Source organism: Ciconia boyciana, chromosome 7 (assembly GCF_034638445.1).
Source record: "Ciconia boyciana chromosome 7, ASM3463844v1, whole genome shotgun sequence".
Classification (NCBI taxonomy): Eukaryota; Metazoa; Chordata; class Aves; order Ciconiiformes; family Ciconiidae; genus Ciconia; species Ciconia boyciana.
The window spans coordinates 7,402,405-7,417,230 of NC_132940.1; the positions used below are offsets into that span (position 1 = coordinate 7,402,405).

General features: G+C 36.0%; 1 protein-coding gene across 5 annotated transcripts in view; it reads left to right on the forward strand.

Moving 5' to 3' along the window:
• TUT4 (terminal uridylyl transferase 4) overlaps positions 1–14,826 on the forward strand; it is a 50,328-nt gene that overhangs the window by 4,380 nt on the left and 31,122 nt on the right. For 2 of the 5 annotated variants that reach the window (XM_072868957.1, XM_072868953.1), the window contains exons 2-5: positions 4,447–5,122; positions 6,865–7,028; positions 10,557–10,673; positions 12,865–13,060. In XM_072868957.1, the coding sequence (XP_072725058.1) occupies positions 4,561–5,122; positions 6,865–7,028; positions 10,557–10,673; positions 12,865–13,060 (1,039 nt within the window). In that variant the 5' untranslated portion in view covers positions 4,447–4,560. The remainder of the gene's footprint in view (positions 1–4,446; positions 5,123–6,864; positions 7,029–10,556; positions 10,674–12,864; positions 13,061–14,826) is intronic. The other 3 variants (XM_072868954.1, XM_072868955.1, XM_072868956.1) reach the window with 3 other exon arrangements.

Below are 14,826 nucleotides of genomic sequence, written 5' to 3' on the forward strand. Positions count from 1 at the left end.
GTGATAATAATTATGTTTTTAGTACTTTTGCTGTTTATATTTAATCTAGTATTCCCTGGGGAAATGAAACTTAAGAGATTGTTCTCTTTCCCTTTAGTTGCTCTTCTACACTCCTGTCATTACCTTTGGACATTTCAGCCAGTTGGGACCAAATTTTAGAACACATTTGAAGTAATGTCAAAAGATTGTTGAGTTTCTGTATGTTTTCTGGAAAAATCATGCCTCAGTAGAGGAGGAGTCTCTGCTGAGGGGAAAGCAGGAGGAAGTTACGTTTCCTCTTAGGGAGTAGCTGAGAACCAGTCAGCATGTATGTTCCTTCAGCTACAGCATGCCTCCTCCGCTTGCCCAATGGGCTGTGATCAAGAGTGTGACAGAGGAGCACAAAATGAATGTATAGGAAACCAGGTATATTCAGTTCTGCTGCTAATGAAATTATTAAAAAAGAAATGCTTTGCAAAAGAGCAACTCGGAATGCAAGAGCTCACAGTCTGACTTGGTCTTCATCTTTGAAGAGGCCCTGTTATGGCAAAGTCTGACCCAAAATGTATGCTTTTGAAGGAGTTAAATACAGTTGAACAACTTGAGAGGAAGGAGTGGAAGGGCAAATGGGTAGAAATATCTTCTTGAAAGTGGTTGGTTGGTTTTTTGGTTTTTTTTGGTCTTTGGAAGTAAGTGTTACCCTGAGTTTTTGCAATTCAAATGCAGAATTTTCTAATGCTATTCTGAGAGAAGGAGGAAACAAAAGAAACTGGCAGAAGTGAAAGTGAAACAGTCTCGTTCCTTCGTTTTGTCAGCCTAGAATGAATTCTACAGTAGTGAAATTGAAGCTGATTTTAAACATTTTAAATGTGATTGTTGTAGGTATGTATAGACTTAATAATTTTCTAGAGTTCGAGGTCAGATGGTATCTTGTCTGACGTCAAGCTGTTGTATTTCAGCCAGATTATTTTTCTACAAAGAGCCAAGAGTTGAGCTAGATTCAGAGGAATAACTGGCACTGTACATTCAGAAAGCAGGGGAAACCGAGTCCCCTGTAACACCAGGATATTGAATAAATGAAATATGCTGAAATGATTTCAACAGGTTAATCATACCCCGCTTTGCAGACGCAGGTGAAAAACTCTGTTTTTGTTGCCAGCCTGCCTGGAAGAAAATTCTTGTTTGATTCCAGGTCTGGCAGTTTGGTATGAGCCTGAGCTTATGAATAAGACATGCCATCCAGGTTTCTAGAAAGATGCCACCTCAGCACTGATTCACTCCACTCTAGTGTTTTGTTTCCAACCATGTAACCATGTTATTCTTTTCGGAGGCACTGCTTTCCCTTCTCTCATTTCCCTCTCTGCCTTCTCTCACATGTGGATGGTCAATATCTGATAGAGGAGGAAGGATCCTTTTGAGACTGTCTCGGGTTTAGTAGTGGTCTCTTTTTTTGTTTTTCATGTTAAGTTTCATTGGTTGGTTTATTTTGCAGTTCTTTGTGAGATGGCTAATGTGGTTCCTATTGAGTATGTTACAGCAGTTCAGATTATTTTTTTGTTTGCTAAATCATTTCAGTATTAAAGAGCAAAAGGAAAAAAAAGAAAAAAGCAAAAAAAATCCCAAAGTGCAACAACATTATTATTGCACTTGCATTACGGATTCTGAATTTCATTGTGGAACTCTTAACTTTTTTTTTGTACAAAATATTCTTGTCCTAGGAAATTTCATGACCTATCTTTATTCATATTTCTCAGGAATAAAGAATATATCTGTGCTTTTTAACGTTAACTACTTGCATTTGATTATACTCATTCTCTTAATATGTAACGTTATCACAGTACTCAATTTATGAGCTGGGTTATAAAGATAGTTTTTATTAGCAGTTTCCTTAGTTGTTTTTTTCCCCGTCACATCGGTATATTTGATGGAAGCTAATATATTCTCTTTGAATATATAACTGTGTATTTTATTGAATGGATGAGGTCAAATCATTTGAGCCTACAGTAGAGTTTTTGTGGATTTTTTTTAAACCTTCTTGCAAAATAGGAATCAAACAATTTGACACTTAGAAAAAGCAGGGCAAAATGAAGCCCCACTTTTCCTCCAGTGCTGGAGTTTCATGGTAGCTTTAAGCTGGAAGTGGTGCCGGGAGTTGTCCCCACCCTACTAGTTGTTTGTTATTACCAGCTCCTGCTCCTCCTCCTCCCTTGTGCCAGCTTTATGTTAAGCTGGATTGGTTTTCCGGTTTTGTTCGTTGCAGAGCTGCACAAGGGAGGGAGCAGCCCAAGGAGTGGGAGTAAGTAGCCGGGGTTGGAGAAGGGGTGTTACTGCTCCTGTTGGAATTGGTGCTGACCTACGCTGATTTTCAGTGAATGTGGAAGTGTGGCCTTGGTGTGCTCCAGTCCGGAGCTGAAGGGTGACGTGGATGTCAGAAATTAAACTGGAACTGATATGTGGGAGGTTTTTTTTTGTTCTTTTGGGTTCCCCCCCCCCCCCTTGAGGCTGAGCAACTAAAACATAAGGAATAGTTTAGAATTTGAAAAATCCTACTCTCCTTTCTTTTTTGGTTACATAAAAACCCCCTCACAGTAGAGTACAGTTTAAAGATGGTGACATCCTGTATGTAGCTATGACATCTCAGCAGTCTATAGAGCAGTTCTTTATACTGGTGGTCAGAGACTAGAATAATGTAGCCAACCTGTGGGGACCCTGGGCTCTTCTTACCACACTGAGGCTTGAGCAGCACTGGTACAGGTGGGCAGTAGTTCCTGCTGCTGAGCTAGTAAGAATTGCTATGGGAAAGATTGACTACAATCCAAAGGCAAATACTATTTAATCTTTTCGATTTTTGGTCTTTGACTTTTGATCTAGAAGTAAGCGCCAGGTGTAATCAATGTTTAATAGAAAATAGTTGTAATATTAACTAAATGTATTTGTGAGATGAAATACCTAGCTGTTGGAATGAATTTAGGAATGCAGATTTTTTTTTCTTTTTCAAGTTTTATATTTTACTAAAGACTGTGATGCTAACACTAACTTCATGAAAATTCTTGTGGGTTTTGTTTGTTTGTTTGATTTTCATTTTTGAAATATAATATGTATATTCAATTATGCCAACAGAGGCTTAAGATAACCATTTTTAGTATGTGCTTTGTGTCCAGAAGTATTTTCTGATTTGTGTCTCTTTAAAGTGAGAGAGGGACAGTAACTACATTATATAGCCTGAAAAAAAAAAAAATTAGTGTCCTTTATACTGGTAATATTCAGGAAGTTTTTTATTTTAACCAGACATTTTAATCTGTGCCTTCCTTCTGCTTCTTATTATTTAAGTACAAAAGTACATTGTGATACTTCTAACAGTTGCAATCAATTGACTTTTCTGTTATTCCTTTTCTTCACTAGATGATAAGCTACTTATTTTGATGGGTTCTCTAAAACCCAGAAATTTCCATGGATCATGCTTTTACCTACTAAATATGTAGCTGAACAGGAAAGAGAAAAACTCCAAACTCCATATCTTGCTATAGTTTTATAAAATTTATTTTCTTCTTTGTCTAATACTTCATTCTCATAATTTTTATTGCTATCTGAAGGTTATTTAAAAAAAAAAAATCCAAGTTCTTGTTACAGATTCCCCCTTCGTTTTCTATATTAGTAAGAGGAATTCCTTACAAACAGATCCACTTATTCATGCTTAGCTTCCCACAATCTTTGAGTTGTCTCAAGCATAAAGCTCAGATGATATACCACCTAAAGGACTGAGGTTTAGATAAGTAAAGTTAATCTGCAGCTAAACAAAATATTTACTATTTGTGGTTTTTTTGGCTAAGCAAAATCTTATTTAATTGATGGCAGTTAACATATATGAGAATTGTATGTGTCAGAAATACGCTTAAGTATCTGTGGATACAGATGATAGGTCAGGTTTATTATTAATACTTTGAGCTATATCTCTAAATACTTTTAAAAAAAAAAATAAGTTAATAAAATGGAGCTTGCTTGCTGGAAACTGAATTAGTTTTCTCTAGTGGCTAATTTGAGCTGTATGGTTATTGAGTGGTATTTTTTAGATGTGTTAAATTTATTCTTTTTTTTTTTTTTTCTTTTCCCCAGTGTAGTTGCAGACATCTTGGTTCTTGATTTTTTCAGAAAGCCAAAAATAGGAAGGAAAGAAAAAAGCGAGCTGTTGGCAGGTTTATCACTGAGTGTTTTTTACCATGTTCTACCATTTTTTGTCTCTTCATATCCCCTCCTCTTTTACATAGAAGTCAAGATGATCAAAATTTTCATGAATTTTACTTTAATACAGAATGTATTACGAAAATGCACTTATGCCTGTGGGGAACATGCTTCCTATAATAATTTGTAGTTACAGTATTCTTTAGCAAGGTTTATTTTAATGTGTTGTCTACATAGAGCTTTGATATTTTTCCTGCAATTTAATAAGGTCTATCGTTATTTCTTCAGTAGACAATCAGCTACGATCCTTGCCTGCACAGTGGATTTAAAATCAACTGCAAATTGCTGAAGAATTGCACTTCAAGTGGTCTCAAGAGAGAGGAGAAGCAGGTCTTCACGATAATGGAAGAGGCCAAGAGCTCAAAGAATGGAAATCATGACCCAAGGAAGTCTGTTCGTCTTGTCTGTGAGGAAGGCAAAGCAGTCAAAGTTACAAATAATCAAAATTACAAACATAACAGAAATGACAGATCTGTGAAGGATGTTGGGAGAAGTTCTCCAAGTGGAAATAGCAGCAAAAAAAGTAAACAAAATGATGTTTGTTCTGAAAAACAAGGAGAAAATAAATCATGCAAAGTAAATAGTTGTATTCCTGGAACTAAAGATATGGGGTCAAACGTTCAGGATCGAAGTCATGGAAAAGCAAAAAAATTTTCTAATTTATCACCAGCAGTGGAAAACCTGAAACAGACAAAAGCTCAACCAGTGGGAGAAAACTTTCCAGGCTCCCATGTTTCAGGGAATGGGGTCAGTATGGAAAGCTTAACAGCTACACAGAAAGGGAAACTGGTGTTGGAAAATCCACTGGGAGTTCATACTTTGAAGACTAGTGTTGATCAGTCTGGCAATCCTGGTAAGACTGCTTCAGATCAAAGAAAAATGGAACATAAGCCTGATGACTTCAGTGAGTATTATTCAACACTGCTTTATTCAATTTTCTTCTGGTAAAATTGTTCACGATCTGAAATGGGCTTTGAAATGTTTCCATTTGCATATTTTTTTTCCACCTATAGTAAGTTGCTGATTGCATTTAGAGAGAACATACTATTAATACAAGCATATTACTTCGAGAATAAGAGATTGTGATAATAGCTGTCCTTTCTTCTCATGCCTAAGACCTAAACATCTTTGCAAGATACTTAGTGTATGTGGGTTTCAGGCAATTTTGTGAATATAGTGTCTTGTGAGGGGGGAACCCTTCATAATATCATTGCCACTTATGGAAACACCAACTATTACTGCTTTTCAGAAAGATCAGGCAAAAAATCTGCAAGAAAAGCTTTTTTGTTCTGGTTTTTTTAATAGGTAGGGGGAAAATATTTACCTTTTTTTTTCTGTGATTGTTGTGCTCTTTTTGTTACTGAAAATGTTTAAAATACGTTTTGGCAGATGGCTTTTTGATTTAGGGAGCTCTGGAATACGTATCATCCATCAGTGGTTACCCTTATGAGTGTTCAATTCTTATCCATATTTTTCAGTTTCAGAATTAAATATATGGATCAGACTTTGTCTCACTTCAGGTTAACTCCTTAGTTTGGGATTTGTCACACTTTTTCAGAATGCAGTTTCTTCTAATAAAAATGCTGTTTTAAGGCAGCGTGCCAGTGTAGACCTATTTGAAGTATTTCCCACTATTGCAACAGCTACAGCAGTTGCTTGTACAGAAATACGAGGAAAATACTAAAGTGCATATTTTTTTAGCTATCTTAATAAAATTTAACAGGAAAAACAAGTTGAAGTGGCAGCATGCTGTGATCAGTCAGCTCTTTGTAGACCACCATCATGTACTGTAGGGACCATCTGTCACTGAGAAACCAGGACTTGAAAACTTGCTCAGTTTTGATTCCTAGCTAGTCTGGGGGCACAGATCTCATTTGAAAGGAAAGGAAAAAAAGAAAAAAACAAAACAAAACACAAATAACCCTCACTTTTGCTGATGTAAAAAGTACTGGAATAATTTAAGTTGTAGATGTTTGTACAGATTAGTGGACTATGAACAATTCATAGGCATCTGGAGGAACTGGCCTTTCAGAATTGGCCTACGTGTTTGTGAGTAGCAGCGTTCCAGAGCTCTGTGGTTGCTAGCCGTGGGTGGCAAGGTGTCGCAGTGTGTTCAGATGTAACTCCAGCAGCCTTCTAAATCAAGAGGTTGAATGCCTGATGACTGTCTCTCTGAGATCATTTGGGTGAATGTCTTTAAGGCAGTTCTATGACTGTTTCCTTAACAAAATGTATTGTGTAAAAAATTTTAAGCCTAATATTTCTTATTTCTGTTATAGTAGAACATCAGGATCTTGTGTACTCTGTTCTGCATAACAAAATAACCCCTTTCTTGCCTTGAAGAACTTAATAGTGACTGTGAAGTTACGACTGAAACACAAAATGAATCTACCATTTTTTTTTCCTCTTTTTGATAGCACTCTTAGTAGCAGACTAGTTTCTGAAGTCTCTCCAAAATACTGGTTAACATACCGGAAAGATTCTAATGTCTAAGGTGATTTTGGCCAGCCTTTGGACAAAAAACTGGAATGTAGCTCTAATCTGTGTCCGGCTCTTTAGTGAGATGCTCTTAACTGCTCTGTACTCTAACTTTCACTTTTCCTCTCCTTGAGTTACTCTGAAGAAAGTAACTATTTCTTTCTCTAGGTAAAATAAAGAATTCTGAATCAACTAAAGAACATACTTTGGAAGCTGATTATTTAGAAAACACCACTGTTATTGATGAATCTAATCTGACAGCTGAACAGCAACTAGGATTGAAACAAGCTGAAGAACGTCTGGAAAGAGATTATATCTCCCGACTTGAAAAAGTAGGTTGAGTTATTTGTCAGATAAAAAAGAAAATGGGTGTCGTCTTTCATTAGCATCACCATATTTCTGGTTGGGTGGTATTTCTACTAAAGCCTGTTGCCTCTGTTTCTTTCTTCTTTATAATGAATCACTTTAGTGATCGAAGATATTATCCCTAGTAGTTGACTAGTCATTCATTGTGGCAGACGATATGGATTGGAAACTTAGTGTTCCTTTTGTGGCACGTGTAGCCTTTGTAGAACAGTATTTTTTAATGCTGCAGACCTAAAGGTTTACAGTTCCATTACTAACTAAGATTTTCTAGAAAGTCTGGTTACCTGGAAACTCAGAATACAGGATTGAAAGGAGCCTTGCACTATCTTCAGTATATTAGCCTTCCACCAGTCTGAGTCACCTATATTGAAGGTGACTCCTTAAAAATGTTCGTCTAAACTGTTCTTAATATTATCTCCAGTGAAACAAATTTCGAAGTCAGTATAGGTACCCCAGAAGTTTTTCTTAATGTCTAATGTAAGTGTCTCTTGCAGCATTTTAATCCCTCATATGTTGTCCTAGGAAAATAAACATAAGTTTATTGGTTTTTTTAGCAACTTCCTACACATTTGAAGATCATTACCATTCCTGCAGTCTCATCTTCTTTAGACTCACTCTTTGTTCTTCGGTCTTAGGGTTTATTTAGTTCCTGGTTCATTCTTGTTGCTCTTCTGTAGGCATCCACCATGTAACTGGTATCCAAAATTGGACATGGAATTTCAGCTGAGGTCTTACATATAAAGAAGAAAGCTGACTTAATCTGTCTGAAATATAGCATTTTTGTTTAGGATCTCTGCTTTTTTAGCAGCAATAGGATGTTGGCTTGTAGTTTGACCAGCAATGATCCCCATATCCTTTTCTTAAGAAATGCCCAATAAGGTGTTCCCAGCCCTGTATTGTTTGCAGTTGATAACACCTAAGGAGGAATGATACTTTGCTTTGATATTATTTAATTGCAGCTTATTTATTCCATTTTTCTAATTTGTTGTGGTCACTGAATTTTTGTCATCTTACATCTTCCCAACTTGGTATCTTTTGCATTTGTAGTCAACACACTCTCTATTGCATTTCCTAAGTCTTCAACAAAAAAATTAATGTTTCTGACCCCAGAAGGATCCCTGTTGAAAAATACTGTTGGCACATGCTTTTAGGCTGGTGGTGAACCAATCTAGGTATGTGTGCTCTGAGGACAGTTTTCTGAGCAATTTTGCTCCCACCTTACTGTTCTATATTTAGGTAGTATTTATGGTCTCCTTTTGAGACTGATACTATGACAAGTGACAAAAACTTTGTAAAATTCAAGATACAACATCTGCTGCTGCTTCTTCAAGCCCTGTGATTTTATCTTTAAAAAAGCAACCCTAAAATTGGTCTAGTGCAGTTTGTTTATAGCAGATCAGTTTGTCACCTATGACCTGTTTTTTTCCTATGTGCTTATTAATAAATTTATTACAGTATTTTTCTGGATGCTAATTCTGATGGATGTCTAATTCCTTGGCTCATCTTCTTTAGCCTTTTAAAGATATTCTTAAGTTTCTCTTTTCTAGTGATCTGGAACATTCTCATTCTCTGTGAGTTCTTTAAAATACAACTGACTCTGAGATGGATTAGCTCCCTGAATATCCAAGCACAAATTTCATGAGGCCTGGCTTGTTTGGATGCTTCTGTCTTACTCAAGTAGTAGTCTGTAGCTTCTTTTGTCTTGCTATTTTGAGTTCTTGCCCCTTTCATTGGTGTTAAGCATAACTAGATGATTTAAAAGGCTTTACAATAAAGGCAAAATAAAAGGTGTTCAACTGATTCAACTTTTCTGGCAACATCTGTTGACATAATACTGCAGATCAGTATTGTAAAAAAATACCGGATTTTAAAAATATGATTATTGCTGATATTCATTCCGTTTTAGAAGAGTGGTAAACTCTTTTTGATCTACTTCAATCGTCAGGTATCGAATACATGAATCTTCCGAGCTAGCCAAGTGTAACTGTCCATAAGTTGTTTTCCAAATGGATGTTTAATTTCATCTTACTAGGTATCTGTCTCATAGAAAATAAAGATGAAGAGAATTAGTAATAAAAGCATAATGACCATGTTATTTTAAATTGATATTTACTCTGCAGTTGGAGGGTATCAGACCTTTCCCCGCTCCCCTCACCCCCCAAGGCAAAAGGTCAAACTCAGTAAGTGGCAAAACTTGCCCAAATTTAGCAGTGGTTTAGGTTTCCGTATAGTAAGTCAAATTTGTTTAACTGATCTATAGTCCACCTTAGTATCTTAAAATGGTGTTCTCTGTTCATTCATTGTTATGTTACTGTTTAAACATCTGGTGTTTTCAGTATACTTTTTGGTTTCAGTAAATATAGATGTATTAGAATTAGGATGAAAATGTTAAGTAGGGTTTTTTCTCTCCCAGTTATAACTGATAGCAGTTATTGGAAAAATGCTAACAAGTGTGGAGGAAAACGAAGGCTTTTTGTTGGGGCCCTTTTGTCTTTGCAGTGAGCATATCAAAAGTTTTCCAATCTCTATAGCTGTGTTTTATTAGAGCAAGAAAATACAACTGCAGGATGAGACACATTATAAGTGGAGTATTTGCAAACAACCCCTCATTCCTGCAGAGGTGGTCCTTTCTGCCTTTTTAGTCTAGTAGTTCTCGGTGGCTTCCTGGTTGAATAAACTTCACAGTATCCCTTCTTGGACCCTCGGAAAATAGTGATTTCTCCTCCCTCCCCATCATCTCCTGAGGCTTGGCTGCTTCTTGCAGACTCTCAGGGGTTTCCCAGGTGGCAGCTCTCCATTTGTGTACTCCATCTCTCCCAGTCTATCTGTACAAAAAGATGCTTGTTCTGCATGTTTCTCCAATTCTGAGCATCCCAAATTATTAATCAAAATGGAATAATCTTACCCCTTGTCAGAGGATTCCACCTTATCCAGAGTAAAGTCATTAGTAAGTCAGAAACAGGCTATCTTCCGCCTTGTTGTCCAGCCACACCCTTTTTAATAGAACAAAAAATGCTGTACTCACACAGTATGCTGTGAATATGCTAGCCAAACAACAACACCATCTGTCATAACATGTATCGTAGATAATATGATGAATACTTCCCATTTTCTCATCAGAGAAAGGAGGATAGATGCTGAGATTTAATAAATCCATAGTTATTAAAAGCTTGAGCTGAGAAGGGAATAGCTTACTGGCCTTTAGGTCAGCCTTAAGAGGCATAAACTCTTCAGTCTTAATCTTGCCTCACTAAAATTTACTGAGAAGTGTAATATTCAAGTCATCTCACTTCTTTTCCTTGCTTTCCCCACTTGTCATATGGGTAAAAATCCATTTCCACTGTGTTTTTTGAAGATTACTTAATGTTTGCAAAGCACCTTGACATTACAAGTGTTACATAATTGTTAAATACAATTTATTATTCAAAGAATTGAGTTTTTCAGGCACTATTGGCAGAAACATTTTCTGTTAATCTATGGCCATTTTTCCTCAGCGCTCCCCAGAATACACCAACTGTCAGTATCTATGCAAGCTCTGCTTAGTTCACATTGAAAATATCCAGGGAGCTCACAAGCATATTAAAGAAAAACGTCATAAGAAAAATATAATGGTAAGTTAACAAATACAATTTTGACTGATTTTTTTTTTCCCTTTTTTTCTTCTTTTTTTTTTTTTTTAAGATTTTTTTGTTATGTGGTATGTTTTCTTTGGTCATCTTCATTTAGGTGAAAGTTTGTGTGCTGAGCAGAGATCCACAAATTTCTGTTGCTCGTTTTCTGTTTGAGAGGAAGGGCTTGATGATCCAGGCAGAGAGGAAAGAACAATTTTGGTCATTGCTTCTGAATTAGTGTCTCTCAGTAGTGGGCAGTTCATCATACTTTTAGTAACAGAAGGCAAGGTAATTTAGGTGAGAAACATATTCAGTTTTTCTGTTTCTTACAAAAATAATATCATTGGTAGCAAGACCTCAAGGGACTGGAGGTGGGGTTGGGGATGTTGTTTTTTTCTGTTTTTTCTCTTTTGTCTGACTTGTGAGATTTTTATCTACATCCTTTTACAGTACAGTCACTGTACTGATGGGCCAGTATGTGCCCATCAGCGGAGGGGATAATGTGTCTAGACAAAAAAAAGAGAGTTAAAGTAGGGAGGGATTCAGTTCCCGAGTCACTCTTCATCTCCCTGGGTTTATGTATGTGTTTAATATGAAAAACAGTTCTAAGGTTTTCAAAGAGAAAAACAACTTCCTTATCAGATACCATGGTGTTACTGTTTGCTTTGCTTTAAAGAACTGTTATGTGCATGAAATCCAGTAAATGGCGCACAGATGTTCTTGCCAACCCATTTTTGTAAATGCTGATGAAAAGCTACAATTTCCCAAGTATGTAGGGTTTTGTGATTCACATGGTTAAAATTACTGTTCCTACAACCATTCCCCAAAATTCAGTCAATTAATTACTCCTGTTTCCATGTATTTCTTTCTGTACTTCTGTTTGTAATTAATGCTCTAATTCTATCATATATGCAAGCCATCACCTGGAGAACTCTGAATGCCATAAATCCATTACATCTCAGAAAGTAATATTTTAATATTATGTTCAGTTATTATCTGTAAAGGATTCTGGTTCTCCTGTTGTCTGCTAAATTGCGTCATGGAAAAAAAATTAATAAAACAGCAACAAACCAGCCCCATGTTTGATATGGAAACACTTTCGTACCATGCTTTTCATCTGGGCATGGAGATAAGAATTGAGGAATTGAGGTTTCTTTACCACTGAACTGTGATGCCAGAGGACAGGGAGCGGTTTCAGTTTTTAATGCTTGTCTTCAAATTGCTTTATGTTGTGTGCCACAATACAGTGATAAGAGGTATGTAGCTGTCTAAATGTTACTTTATAAAATACACCTATTTACAGCTCTAACTATGAGATACATGACTATCAAATAAGCTTAACACAGCCATGGCTTCCCCACTCAAGAAAAACCCTAAAACAGTGACATTAAAAAACCCACAGCCCTTTAAAAATGCACATATACTTTCTTATGCTAAATTTGTTCAAATAAGAACAGAAGAGTTGAGGGATGCAGCCTAGAACTAACCAAACGTTTTCATACTGGACTGTGTTTTCTTAGTGCAGAATTATTTTCTGTTTAGTATTTATTTCTGTTGTCCATCACAGATTTCATTTAGTTGATGAATTTGTGAAACAAGTGATTGTTGTACTTACTCCCACATGACTTGATGCATCTGACATTTCTTGCTGTTGGATTAAATTGATTGTAATTTGATGTGCTAAAAAAATAGCACTTTCTGGCACCAGCTGTTTAGGCAGCAATGGGACTCAACTTATCAAAGTTTCTTGGAGCTAAGAATACTTTTTCTGCCTCTGATACCTTTCCTTCAGGTACAGTCCACTCTGAAAAAAACTGTGTGACTCCAGAAAAACTTTCTCAGCTCAGTTACTTTTATTATGTAGGAACAATTACAGCTTTTCATTTGCTTGGATGAATTCTGTTTCAGAACTGTCAGAAAATGTGGTTCAGGAATGTAACACAACAGATTTCCTCCCCAGTTGCCAGCTGTGAAACAACATGTCCTCTTTTAAACACTGAGCATCTACTGTCGTTTCTGTGAGCCACACTAGTACATTTGCCAGTTAGGCTGGGCAGAGTTTCTACCTTTGAAAATGTTTGGTCAGGACACCATGTAAATAAAAGAACACAAACAGCAAACAGTACATTCTAATATCATGCAATAGTATGAGATAACCTTTTTCTCTTAAAATATCAGTTTTTACTTTTATCATCCAACAATTATTCAGGAAAAACAAGAAGAAAATGAGCTACGTGCCCTCCCACCCCCCTCTTCTGCACAGTTGGCTGCTCTGAGTTTTACACTCATTGAGGCAGCAAATGAACAAGGCATATCAGATGATGACTTCAGAATTCGTCAAGAAATTGTAAACGAGATGGAGAAAATTATTCAACAGCCCTTACCAGGTATTCATAGTGTTTTCCATTTTCTTTAGGTGAAAATTTTTCTTTTTCTTTATTTTTATACAGATTTTGATAACTTCGTTAATGGTGAATTAATGCATTTGGGGTTAAATTATCTTCATATTATACAATATTAATATATACAGGCATTTTAATACAGACTGGCAGTTGATTTAAATGGAGCTAACAAACCTACAGAAAGAGGAAAATATGACTGTGTTTATTTTTGCTTCTTTCTGGTATGTGTTTATTGAAGCTATTGGTCCTCTTTAAAGTGATGATTTCTGATAAAGATTGGAAATTTCCAGGACATGAAATATTTCCTTCCTGGTTGTGTTTAAGCCTCAGCCACTGAGGACCTCCCTCAGGCTCTAGTCCTACAAACCGTTCCACCTGTACCTTACTTAGCATTACTGAATATCTGTGGCTGTTACAGTAGAGATTTTTTTTTTTTTTTTCCAAATGCACTTATTTAAACTAATACAAATGTAGCAGGAGGGGAAAATGAGGAGGAGTTTGAACTGTATTTTTTTCCTACCTGTCCTTCAGTTGTTTGTAATGTCTTTCAGGGCAGATAAGAGTTGCATGAGGCAATTTTTTTTTAAAGCATACTTTTAGGAAAAAAAAATTAGACCTCAGCTATGAGTGATTTTGGTAAACATATGAGACATTTTCAGTACTTAATTGTGATCTGAAATATCTGCAGGTACTAATCAGTAACTGTTCATTAAAACGAGTCATTAAAATCAACAAGGGTTATTGTTTAACAGATATTTCTTCTCATGTATATTTATGGTTAATGGGTCCTGAAATGAGGAGAGCTGTACTTTGAGATCAACTAGAGCTTCCCAAAGCCTCTGGAATTGTCTTAAATAGGTCAAAATATTACATTTACTTAACCATGTATAAATATCATACCTCATCTGCCTTTTTCTTGATTGAGTGCTTTATGTTGATTAAGAATAATTAAAAAACCAAAAAGTCTGAGTAGGTTAAATGCTTAGTCCAATGTTTTTGCTTCAGTGGGTCAGTAAAGTTCAGTGCATCAATAAAGTTCGTAAAAATTGTCTCTAAGTTGAATGGTAGTCTTCCCCCTCCTCCCCCTTCAGAAGTACAGGATGTTAATTCAATAGGACATGTTAAACATTCAAATCCAATTTATACAACTGTTGGAAATAAAATAATATACATAATATAACAATAAAGTAATGTTTGATACTTGCTTCTTTGCATTGATTTCCCATCATCTCCTATAGTTAATACACTGGGAGTTTGAGAGCTGATTTTTGGAGCTACAGTAATGTTGACATGTTAACAATGGTTTGTTTTTCAGTGAATCTGAAAAGAAGAAAGTCTTAATCTCATTGACAAAAAATAAGTTTTCAAACTTTTTATTTCACCTATATTGAAACTGGGCTTATATTCTACACTGTCCTTTTGTTTTAGAAATACCTTCCCTTTGCTCTATTAAAACATGGTAGTAAGAAAGATTTTGTTTGCTGCAGGATGATCAGCTTTAGTTTTAGGAGCTATATTAAATATATGCTTAAACATAAGGTGCTGAATAGATCAGGGGCTTGTAGGGTAGAGGTTTGCTAATCTGTTTGCTCTATATTATTGCCATATGTGGCTCCTTGTGCAAACTTCTGTTCTGCCACGCTATCGATTTTTACACTGATAGTATATTAGCTTAAGACAAAGCAAAGGAAATTATTACTTTTATGTAAATACTCATGAAAATTACTGTGTTAGTGTTGCTTGGCTGGCTG